Source organism: Columba livia, chromosome 3 (genome assembly GCF_036013475.1).
Source record: "Columba livia isolate bColLiv1 breed racing homer chromosome 3, bColLiv1.pat.W.v2, whole genome shotgun sequence".
In the NCBI taxonomy this organism is placed as follows: domain Eukaryota; kingdom Metazoa; phylum Chordata; class Aves; order Columbiformes; family Columbidae; genus Columba; species Columba livia.
This window is the reverse complement of record NC_088604.1, coordinates 65,985,851-65,998,486: the sequence shown is the minus strand read 5'-3', so window position 1 is coordinate 65,998,486 and position 12,636 is coordinate 65,985,851. Positions and strand designations below refer to the sequence as shown.

The 12,636-nt window shown below is 39.9% G+C and overlaps 1 protein-coding gene across 19 annotated transcripts in view; it reads right to left on the bottom strand.

The window, feature by feature from the left end:
- IPCEF1 (interaction protein for cytohesin exchange factors 1) overlaps positions 1-12,636 on the bottom strand; it is a 76,152-nt gene that overhangs the window by 20,824 nt on the left and 42,692 nt on the right. For all 19 annotated transcript variants that reach the window (XM_065057361.1, XM_065057357.1, XM_065057358.1 and 16 more), the window contains 4 exons: positions 10,264-10,337; positions 8,552-8,623; positions 5,563-5,624; positions 1,407-1,492 (listed from right to left, as the gene is read on the bottom strand). In XM_065057361.1, coding sequence (XP_064913433.1) covers positions 1,407-1,492; positions 5,563-5,624; positions 8,552-8,623; positions 10,264-10,337 — 294 coding nt within the window. The remainder of the gene's footprint in view (positions 1-1,406; positions 1,493-5,562; positions 5,625-8,551; positions 8,624-10,263; positions 10,338-12,636) is intronic.

Here is a 12,636-nt window from a genome sequence, read left to right as displayed (position 1 = left end):
TAACTCTTGGACATGTATTGCCAAGGTTCCTATTTTCTCTGATATTTATAGCCACTCAGACACATTTAACTTCCAGTTAATACAGGCAATAGAGAACCATGTTTTACACAGGAGTGAACACCACACACCCCACGAGTGCCAGGGGTACTGTTTTACAGTGATTAACATTACACAACTGCTGTAGGAGAGGAAGTAAAGTCTGACTTATCTGACTGAAGGGAGCATGTGGGTGATCGTGTGACATACACTCCCAGCTTCATGCAAGCTAATTAAAGATTGCCAGACAGGCAACCCTGTGCATGACATCTCCTTTTATTATTGTCCATGAGCATGCAAGCTTCTCCAGCTAATCTGTGTATTTCAAATTTGTTCGTGCTTTGCTGCCTCTGTGCCCACTCCAACTACTGGATCTCATTTCAGCATCTCATATAGGAACCCGTACCACACCAATGAGGCAGCAGACACTTCCCTTCCATGAGATGTAATGAGATGATTTAATATTAAGTATATTACTGCATACCCTGGTGAAGGGAAAGTCTTGAACTCATGATTCCTTATTTCAGCTGCATTACCATCCCAAACCAGATTACTCATTTCTAAACACAGAATTAAGTAAACCTTGTATCTTAAATCACTTGTAAGGGGATATGAGATCACTGGGAATAGCAACAACATAGAAACAAGATTAATACAGTGATAAGTGGTTAACAATTAGGTAAGTCAATTTGATTAGACACATGAGGATGCACAGTGCTTATTCTGATTTATGAAATGAAGTGAAGCAGGAAGGACTATTCTCAGCAAATAGTCTACAGCAAGAGAGAAAAATAACATAGATTTTTGGGAGGATGCCTATTTTCTTTCTTAATAGTCTATTTTTTAGAGGTAGAGTAAAAGAACAAATTTTATCACTGTAAGAAGAGGCCTTTTTCCCTTCACTTGTCTTCACTGTCACAAAAGCAGCCTGAAATTCAGCAGTCTTAAGAAGAGCTCACTCAAGTAAATACAAATCTATTGGATGCTGCTACTGGGGTCACAAAAAGAAAGAAGATACGGGACTGATTAAAAAAAAAAAAAAATAATAATAATAATAATAGTATGAAAAACTAGGTTACAGAACTGTGTTAAAAAACTGGTAAAGGCACAACATCCTTATGAGGTAGACTGACACCTTCCTTTCTCCAGCAAGATGAATATGCCTCCATCCTGCTCCCAGTAGTGCAGGCTGTGACAACTGTGTGCTCTGACATGGGGCAGGGACAGCCAGTGCATCCTCATTCCGCAGGAACACAGGGTGAACATTTCCAGCCACTGTTTTAAGTTATTCCTTAAAGCTCTACTACATCAAGGAAGTTTTGTTCCAACTGGCTAGCAACAAGAAACAACCTAATTACTGTAACACTTACCGAAAGAGGTGGTGGCTGGACTGCGTAGGGGGGTGGTGGTGTGTCTGTTATTTCTGGATCATCATGTTCACTTTCACTGTAGCATTCTGAGGCAGACACGGAAAATAAGCAAAACCAAAGTGTTAGAGCAATACTCATTTATTCCTCGGAGTGCTGTGGCAACAAAAGATCACCAAATAGGACATACTGGGCTGAGGACTGCTCTGTAACAAGTCAATGTCTCCTACAGTGAAAATTAACCTACTTGTAGTAATGCTACACTACTGCATGGAATTTTTTTTTTTTTTAAGAAAAAAAATTTGCTAATTTGCTTTGGCATGAAACACGAGGTGTCACTGCTCTAGCTAGCTTGACAAACAGGTTTGAGGTGAGATTTTTTCCCCCCTCTTATGGCCTTTCAAAGAAAGGCCGCAATGTTTGTAGCATAAGTTAGGGACACTTGTTGCAAGTACCAGATACTGTCCCTTAATCTCTCTAACCAGCAAGTTTTCCTGGAGCTAGCAACAGGCATCGATGTTTGGGCTGCAATTTTGGAGAAAACAGATTGCTCACATGGTGCTTTGGAAGCCACAGAGCAGCCTCAAGTCTTCTGCCACCACACAGTAACTCACATAGGCACACAATGCAGCATGACAGAACATGCGCTGAGCCAGTACTAAAAGCAAACATGGTACTCTAGGGCTACAAAAAAGATAAAGACAAGTAGGGTGTAAATAAGCTGGTAGAGCCTCAGCATGTCTTGACATGTGGCATAGAGGAAGTCATTATTTCTTTGAGATACCTGTGTAGCAGGTGAAAGCATTTTCTCAGATGCTCTTAAAAGGTGGATTAAGTTAAGTTATAATAATTGATAAAATGAGACCCAGGAAAAGCGGGGGCAGTAAGTTGCTGGTTTCTATTCCCAGGGCCTGTTTGTAGCCACTGGGCAAGACCATTTCCCTCCACTAAATCTCCCAGCACACACCAGCCTTTCACATCCAACCTTCATAGCAGCCACTTACATCCTGTCCTGCACTGTGGCTGAAGGGTGACAGTGCTCACTTCCACCCAACCAAGCTGAGGATGTGAAAGGTTGCAAAGACATAGTCAAAGATTCATGAGGACAACGTGAGTGCCGAGTGTGACAAGAGCAGAGGCTGTCCATGTGGTCTCCAGTGGCTGTGTGCAGCAGCTTGTGCTGCCCCAGAGCAGCTGGGTCTCTCTGGTGGAAGCAACTCTCCAGCTCTCCCCACAAGTCAGTAAGGGTTGTTTATGTTCTAGGAGTACTTTTGTAAGAGTTGGACTTCATGGGTTCATACCACATGATAGCAATGTGTTGGCATGGACTCTGGAAAATCACTTGTGATTATCTCACCTTTTAACTAAATTAATACCTACACACTTTCTTTTTGTGCATGCCATTTGGAGGTTTTAATCAGCACAGTGTGGGGGAAACAAAGTTTTAAAAGAGAATAATTTTATACACAAGAGGGAGGTTTCCAAGATGTTAATAAAGTGAAAGAGACTCATTACTTTTTCTCCCTGTGTTGTTTGCAGAACTGTGTGGTTTCTTAATAGTATAGCTGCTATTCTGTTTACTGGAAATATGTGCCGGCACATCTTAGCATAAAGATTGACTGTAATAAGACCAAATTCTAAGGCTTTATTAATGACTTCTTGAATAACTCTTAGTAAAGATCTTATTGTTTCTACAGGTCTCCTTTTAGGCAGACAGAAATACTGAAAAAGAAACAGCTGTTTCTGATACCTTGAATAGGCAAACAGAGTGTGGGGGGGAGGGTGTTAAAATGCACAAAAAGTACACGAATACGCAAGAACTGCCAAAACAAGAGCCAAGACCTTCCTGAAAATTTATGGTGTGTGATACAGAGGGGAGAATCGGGTCAGTAGGAACAGAAGTGGCTGTAAGTCATGACAGCACTTTTCTGAAATTTAGCAATACCTCTTCAAGGGCACATCCACCCAGGTGTGTCGGCAGGGTACTGAACCCATGCTCAAGGCAACTGAAGCTGAAGAAACCCTGTCTATGTTACATTTGTTGCAGGGTAATTAGATAACATACTGCAGAGGTTACTGAGTAGATTATTTTGTATCTTTCTGCCATTTTTTAAAATTTAGATTAGTGAGCCAACTTATTTTGAGTTGTTTTGTAATTCTCAATTCAACCAACACCACCAATACTACATTTTAGAGGCTTTAAAAAAATGTTTTAATGTATAGAATTTTGACCATCCTTATCTTCCATCAAACTCCTCCATTGTGTAAACATGGACAACATGTTTGGACACCTCCTCCCCAAGTACAATTACTATGCAGTTCTTGCTACACGGCCTACTACTCAATATAGCTTGTTATCCTAATTATCTCAGCCTGTTTTGCCACAAAGTTGTGTTCAAAGAGGACACCAGCATTTTGGAGGAACTTGGGGGTATGAAAATTAACAAGTTGCCTGACAAGAAATAAAGAGGAACCATGAACTGAAAACAAAGAAATTCATGAGACCTGCTTAATCTCCAGAAATCAGTGATATCTATATTTACCAGCCCCAAAGCCGCTTTTAATGGCAGACTATAAACAGAGCCAGAATATAAACAGAGACAGACCAGACTAATCAATAATGGAATTACATGTCCAAAGGCTGGACATAAGCCACAACCTTATTCTGGGAAACAGCAGAAGGGATGCAGAGAGGAGCATTTCCACACTTAGACAAAACAGGCTGCATCACCTACATGTTCATACTACTAAAAACACCAGTTTCTTCATAATTACAGTTTCTTAACAACCTGAGCAGTTCTAAAAAAGACACTGGACACCAATACTCTAAAAACGGAGGGACAAAAGCCCAGAAGATGATACATATTTGTCAGGTCAGAGTCCAGTCCAGGTTTGGTAACTACACACAGCACTTTTCATTCTAAACCAGCTCCTAGCACATGTGTCCTGACCAGCAGCTTTTTTCAGTGCTCTGACAGATTTGTACTCTGCCCACATTTGTGGTTTGAGTGCAGGTATACTCCCAAAGAGTTCTATTATATCAGTGTGCAAATTAAGACAATAAATAAATTGCTAGGGAGCTTTAAAAATTACTCATACCACAATTAAATCTTGGGTTTTGCTCTGAAGGAAATTCTAGGCTTCAGTACATCACTATCACCGCTCCCTGCACCATTGCTGTTGTTGAAACCCCCAGGAATGGAGGAGACACTAGGGACAGGGCTACATTGCACAAGGTGTTCCTGAACTACTGAGCTCCCAGGCCATAGAACAACTCCTGTGATTGCCCCACTCCACTCTGCACTGATGTGGCTTCACCTGGAGCACTGTGTGCAGTTCTGGGCAACACAATATATTAAAAAAAAAAAAGTTATTAAGCTGCTGGAGAGTGTCCAGAAGAGGACTACGAAGTTGATGAAGGGTATGGAGAGGAAGTCATATGAGGAGCAGCTAAAGTCACTTGGTTTGTTCAGCCTGGAGAATAGGAGACTAAGGGGAGACCTCATCATGGTCTAACGGCTTACTCACAAGGGGAGGAGGAAGGGCAAGCACTGAATTCTTCTCTTTAATGACCAGTGACAGAACCCGAGGGAATGGCAGGAAGGTGTGCTGGGGGAGGTTTAAGTTGGACATTAGGAAAAGGTTCTTCACCCAGAGAGTGGTGGAGCACTGGAACAGGCTCCCCAGGGAGGTGTCACAGCCCCAAGCCTGACAGTAATCAAGAAGAGACTGGACAGCACCCTCAGACACATAGTATGAACTGTGGAGTAGTCATACGCTGGGACAGGAGTTGGACTCAATGATCTTTGTGGGTCACTTTCAACTTAGGACATTCTGTGATTCTTTTCTATGATACCTTACCATCTGAAAGCCCAGAGTAGCACAGCTGTTTCTCTTCACACTTGGCAGGCTTAGAAAGCCAGCAAACTGCCAGAAAGCAGTTACACACCTCTTGAGACCACTGAGTGTCTCTCAGTGCCACTGTTTCTTTTTCTGTGATTGCTCTGTGCTGTGTCAGTGCGGTTCCTCTGAGCTCAGGCAGTAGACAGACCCAAGTTGACAATTTAAAACGAAGAAAAGAGCTGGTGAAAAATTGGCCAAGTAAAAACCGTGAAGAACATGATGTTGTTACACACTGAAACCACTGTTAGGAGCATACCTTCCTCATTCTTCCCATTGGGTGCCTGAGGGTCCACAGCCATCCCTAGCTTACTTAGCCACCTGTGTTTGAAACAGAGAGAATATGGAGTTAGGGATACTTGCATGCTGATCAGACAGATTTTTGCCTCTTTCATATGTGTTCTACATCATTACATCTATTTTCATTAATCTGAAAACTACATGTCAAAGTTTCCTTTTATTTCTTAGATCACTTTCTAGAAAGGCACAAATTACCTGAATACTAATATTTCCTGTAGTGAGCAGAACTACGTGTCTGAGACATCATCTTTCCCTGATCCTGAAAAAAGCACTACTGATAACCAAGGAGCTGCATTCATGAAAGCTAAAGGAAAAGTATATCTGCTATATATAACACAATGGCAGTGTTTTAGTCCTGCTATTGAAGTGCCATCTTTCACCTGAGATGAAGCAAAAGATAAAGGAGCCATAGAAGATTATCAGTTGCCCTGGCTAAAGCTATCACAGCACAGGCTAAGAAACCATTCAAATCCAGACTTTCCAACCATTATATTCTGTTTTCTTCAACTCCCTATGAATTTTTGTTCTTAGTAAGTCTCACTTCCTGTGTTACTTTAATATATTAACTTTTTTTTTCTTTTTTGTTGGTGTTTTTTTTTTTTTGTCTGTTTGCTGGGGTTTTTGTTTTCTTTTTGTGGGGTTTTCTGTTGTTTTGTTTTTTGTTTTTTTTCATTTCTCTGTCTAGGTGTCTACATATTTTTAGTGTTGGAAACAATCCCTAGATATACTTTTTTTATATTTTGTTTCCATGTAGGCCATTCAGATCCATCCAGGTTTTATGAAAGTAACAACCCAAAAACCTCTTACCTTTTGGATTAAAACTCAAGGCCTAAATAGGGAATGTATGAAGGCCAGGAATTAAGATTCATAATTCCAAAAACAAAACGTTGTGTCTGATGTTGATTTACTGAAGCAATGGGAAATTTGCTAGTAAGACCAGTGTCAAAGTAACTGGATTTTTAGATGGTAGTATGAATAAAACAGCGCCTTAACAATTCGAGAAAAAAGTGTCCTTTCTGTAATAGCAGATTATTGACTTTCTCCTAACAGCTAATCATGGCAGAATGATTTATTAAAATAAAAAAAAATCTTAACAAAAGAAAAGGCTTGCTAAAAAGTCCAGGACTTCATTAACTGCAAGGTCAGACAGATTGCTAGCAACCACATGCAGCTGACCAGGCAAGTGCATGCAGCTAGCCAGCAGGGGTTTACTTTTCATGTGTGCACGACAATAGCAAATACATGCTAAATTAATGAGGCAAATGACTGTATTAATAAATACACTGTTGATTTAATAGCTATATATGCATGAAGAGTTACAAAAGGTCATGATCTCTTGAGCGTTCATGCACACCAGTAACTCGACACATGTGAATGCCCCAGTGAGTTCAGTAGAACCACTCATATGCGTATGTATTTGTGGGACTGGAGCCAAGAGAACAGATGTCTTTTAGTCTGTTTTGACATATGCGTGAGTATGCATGTACTTTATGTATTAAATGCATGTATTTGCCAAGGAAAACATCATCAGCTACAACAGTGAAGAATTAGTGCAGTATAGTGCAAGCTGCTCTAACACTAGGCTACCTAGCTTTAAGCCAAAATTAAATTTACTTGAGAAGTGGAGTTGGAAGAAAATAATTATTGGGGTATAAGAGCTGGGACACCTGCATAGATTCCAATCACTCACTCACATGAGACTAAACATTTCAAAAGTGTAGTTAAGCCACTGAGAATTTCCAGCTGGCCTCCAACATGCCTCTTAACAACTCAATAATGTCCTCCATTAGCTCTGATTTTCCTTATCCCTACATACTTCCTTCTCTCTCAATCAGGATTATTCTCTCTATAGAAATATTCCTGTCCAGCAGTCCCTCATTATCAGTCATCCTCAGCACATCTGCCTCAAGAAATTCTCACTCCAGTAGGAAATACAGTGATACAAAAACAGATTGTTATCTCCCCACCAGTATGCTCTGTGTGGCATCAAGTTGCAAAGGGCAACATCTTATTTCCATCTATATCTGCTTCTATGCATCTATAGAGTACAGATTTATGAATATCTATGTACATACACTACTGTTGTATCATACATTTCTGTATGTATAGCCCTTTCAAAAGGTCACACATGTTCTTACAACCTCTATCCTTTTCTGTTGTGTTAAATATGCATGAGGTCTCCTATTTATAGAGGGAAAGAACAGACAACACCCTATGAAGAATCTCACAAATATCACTAGCAAAGCCATGATTAAAATCCTGACCTGACTATAGCAGTTCTCTTCCTGTTTAAGTTGTACTGGTTTGTATCCAGTATCTGGCCATTTAATGTATATAGCAGTGTGAATAGACTGCAGTCTGAAGTAAAAAAGACAAAACAGACATGAGATGTACCTGAATTAGCCAAAACTGGATCAATAGCAAATAATATCTATTTCTGATAACACAGTGGCAGTATTCACATCCATTTTTACTTCTTGCATTAAAAACTGCATGAATTGATTGTTGTTTTTACAGACATTTGTGGAAAGAAAGTTTATGAACTGTAATGAGGATTGTTTAACTGCAACACAGTTTGGTGCTGAAGTAAATGCTTGCTTACATTAACAAAACAGCCCTTTCTGTGACTTAACCCTCCTTGTTAACTGACATGTTACTCTGAAAGCAGACGCTATTATATTCTAGTCCTAGATCACTTCTGGGACAAAACTTTATCAAGCTTTTCCCTCTCTTTTCTTTCAGTCCTCCCTTCTCCCAAGGTGGTGAACTTGCCATCAAATCAGGCTCACAAAGTGATTCTGATTTCAACTGTCATTAGTGAACAAATAGCAGTAGTTTGTTTCTATACAGTAACCAGAAAACAAAACAGACTCAGCAAATCCCCTCATAACTTTGTCAACAACTGCTTAACAGTGAGTGAATGAACATGGCCAGTCACTCCTACTTACGTATTCATTTCCAGCACATTTTCTGCCGCGAAATAAAATGTCTTGATCTGTGGGTGGCTGATCTTAATAGCACTTAAAGAAAAGAAAAATAGAAGAGATATGAAGAAAACTCATTTATATAAGAAAGAAAAAATAATAGCTGAGTGAACTATTTGAAATATTTATTCACTCCATTATATTAATCTGGAACATCTTATATATCCTTATAGATCTTTTCTTAAAACTCTAGTCTATTTTTAGTGTGTTTCCTAGGTCATGCATTGTTCAGAGGGTATAAACTACAGGAAATAAAAAGGAAGGAATAAAGAATAAAACAAAGACTTTTATTATTCCATTACATAATTCTGTTGCATGCCCACATCTCCAATACAATGTGCAGTTTTGCTTCCCTCAGTTCTTAAAAGCAAAGTAAACCTGAAAAAGGTTTGGAGAAAGGACCGGGGGTCACCCAAGCTATGAAACAGCTTCCATGAGTGATTAATCAGGCTAAGACCCCACTGCAGAAAAAAATGGTGGTTGATGGAACAGAATGCGATACAATAAAACCACAGGCAGCACACAATGCGTGAATAGGGACTGACTCCTCTACTGTCTTTTCCAAGACAAGTTTTAGGAGGCACCGAAAAGGCAACCAGGTGGCAGGTTTGAAACAAAAACAAAAACAAACAAAAATTACATCTGTCTCAGCCCCACACTACACTTCAGTTGAATATCCACCAGTAAGATTTTTGATAGTCTCTGATCCTGAGACTCTGTGGCTTCCCTCTTTTGGTCCTCATTAGGTGACTGACTCTCTCCCATGGAAGCACATGCTGTTTGACTGAGCCCCAGCTGAACCAGCAGCACTGGTCACTCCTCACAGTAACCCTAATTTAGCCTCTCTCAAATAAGTGATGAGCACGTTTCCCTCCCAGTTACTGACAGCCAAGTGAAGTGACAGCAGAAGTGAAGGACAATGTTTTCTTCATGTTCCTGTACTATGTGACAACCATTCCTCTGAGCAAACAAAATGGAGCTCCCCATATTCAAAAGAACTGTCCCATTTCTTTTGAGGAGTCAAGCCCACAATCTCAGGAACATCTACAGCTAATCACAGTGTGAGACCCAACCAGAAGAACAAAGGCTTTCTCTTAAGGGACAGAATAAAAACCATGCTGAGCTTTATAACTTTGAACAGCAGCAACACTCCTCCAAACCTTTGAAGTGTACTCAGAAGCAGCTGGAAATCAGTGCTGCATACAGAGTTTGGAGGCAATATTTTAAAATGTGTACCCTGCTAAACAAAGTTTTTAATCCCTGCACAATCAGAGGCTTCAAGTACAGCCCAAGCTCAGTTGCACCACAGCAGCCTAAGGAATAGTCCTGACTTGGAGGGAAGCAGCATTACTTGTACCACTGTTGACATCCCCACCTGTGAGAAGGTATCTCAGATAGACTACAACTTACTCATAATCCATGAACAAAGAGAACGAAAAAAAAAGGCATTTGGCACAGTGATCTACTTCTCCGTTTGTAGTTTCAGCAAAGCACATCTGGCAGAGAAATTTCAAAAATATTTTTGCAACGTAGTTTTTTTTTCAGTAGCTCAATTAGTATCTCATTATTTATACAACAAAGAGCAGCTCTCCACAGCTTCATTGTCAGACACTGCTGAGATTCAATTCCTTTCTGTGGTACATATCACACAAAACTGGGAAAATAGAGAAACTTACTGCTTTTTTTTGCATTCAATTGCTCGGTCCACACTGAAGTCTGGAAGTCGGATAAATCCTTCTGCTTTTTCAGCCTACAATAAGGAAAAACAAACAAACAAAAAACCCAAACAAACAAACAAAAAACAACAACACACACCACAATCAATCAATTGGTAAGCTACTAGACTCCAATGCTCAATGATATTTAACATGCGAGTTCTTGTTTTTGACAGCTTTTTATAACAGTTGAAAATATATGCTCATCACCATGGGGACAGATTAACATCCAATGTTTTGGCTGATATTTGAGAACAAAAATATTCCTATGCAATCTACTGTTTGTGCAAGGCCCAGGTGTTAGAAAGCTACCAGTCTTGTTTCTGCAAGTGGCACAGTATGAGCATAGAATTTATTGTACACTTCCAAATATCAAAGCAACTGAATGAGAGAGGATCCCCAACTGCTAGAACAGTGCTCAGATAGATTCCCTCTCCTCCTCGCATCATTTGGATCAGTGAACCCTTATCTAAGCTTCATAAGGAAGTCATAAGTTTTGCCCAGAGTGTGAAGTTGTCAAGGTCAAAATTCAGGTTTGGACAACACCAGGATGAAAAACAGTGGGAACATGGAGGAAACAGATTCTTTTGCAACTATCACACAACTTCTTTCAAAGACACCAGCCATTCTTTGTACGTAGACCACAGAAAATGAAACTACTGAACCTCAGCAATAAACACAGAATCCTCTCAAAAGAGACATATGACATAAGAGAGAATGAATAAGAATTATATCATCCATTCAGGTCTGGATGTTACATACTATCTCAAAGGAACCTTTGTTCCGTTACAGAGCATGCATGCTTGTTACACAGATACGTAACAGCACCACATATAACAATCTATGTATCTTTGCAAAATATGTGTCTATAGCAACACAAATTCAAAAGTGACCTAAAACAATCTCAGGCAGAGATGGAGAAGGGTCTCCCCTGGGTATCTGTAACAGGGACCATTTTTTAGGGTCACCTTTACATGCCTGTAAGTCAGCAAGGCAGAGGCAATACTGGCTGCTCTCATTTCAGGAGGTGAAATGGTGTGAGTGGATGGTTCCACGTGGCTGAACACTGCAAACCAGCCTCAGATGGCTTAGGCCACCCAGCTATTACTCCCCTTAGAAATCTGCAGGTGTGGTACAGGAGGAAGGAAAAGCTATGCAGACATTTGCAATATACTGGTTTTATGCAGTTACTCCTTTCTGAACAGGAGAGGGTTTGCTGAGCATTGGTATCTCTGTTCTGGGTCAACTGGCCTCTGTGTCAGAGAGTAGCTCCAGAAAAACCAAAGTTACCGGTTGGCCTCAAATCCCCGTTCTTGCTGCCTGCAGCTGAAAAATCTTCCTTTACCACATCTATCTGTATTCACCCAATCAGCCACAATAAGACTATGACTCCTGCTAAGAGGAGCAGTCATGTAGACTAAAGTCTGTAGCACATAATGTCAGGAAAAACAGTACTTCCCAAAACACAGAAAGTGTTGATTCCTGAATCATGTTTTTGCTGCTTGCAGCCCTTATCCCCAGGCACACTAAAATTCTGAAAACGTACACTGAGTTAAAACAGGTAAAATACACACAACAATTACAAAGACAGAAGATAAATGAAGATGACTGACAGCATCTCAAGTCACATTATGCATGAATATGAAGAGACTATAAAAAGATGTTAATCGAGACAAGTCTTTGAGATTTAATGCTTGGAAGTATGAATCTCTGAGAGCTGAAATATGGATACAGAATGGATATTTCAGTGGGTGGTTGCCCCATACCTTTGCACATCTGTTTGCTGGTATACGATAAATCACAGTATAACCATCATTTCTGCAATCTACATATATTAAATATTAATATGAGAGGTTTAGACATGGTGTTTCAAAAAGATGGACCAAATTTGAAGTCCCTACTGCTTTGAAATTTGGTCTATCTTTTTGAAACACACTGTACTTGCATCTTCGCCAGTAAATGGTTTTGCCTGCTCTAGGACAAAAAGTGCTTATTTGCAATTGTGGGGTTTTAACTTTCTCTGATTGTATTTCTATCTGTCAAACTTAACTAGAGCCTGGCTTGGGAAGCTTTGTTTCCATTGCACAGATGGAAATTTAGTGAGACTAAACTCATTGAAATAAAATAACAATTAACTAAAGAAGAAAATATGACAAGATTGGTTTTTTGTCTTTTAATGTATGTTTTAATCAATTAGACCTTAAGCTAGCATTTCCATAGTACACTGAGTATATAGGGATGAGTGAATGAGTAGGGGTGATGGAAAGAGAAGCTCGACTCATGGGCTGCACTGTATGAAAGACAGTGTACTATCCTGCATTTCTATGCCAAAAA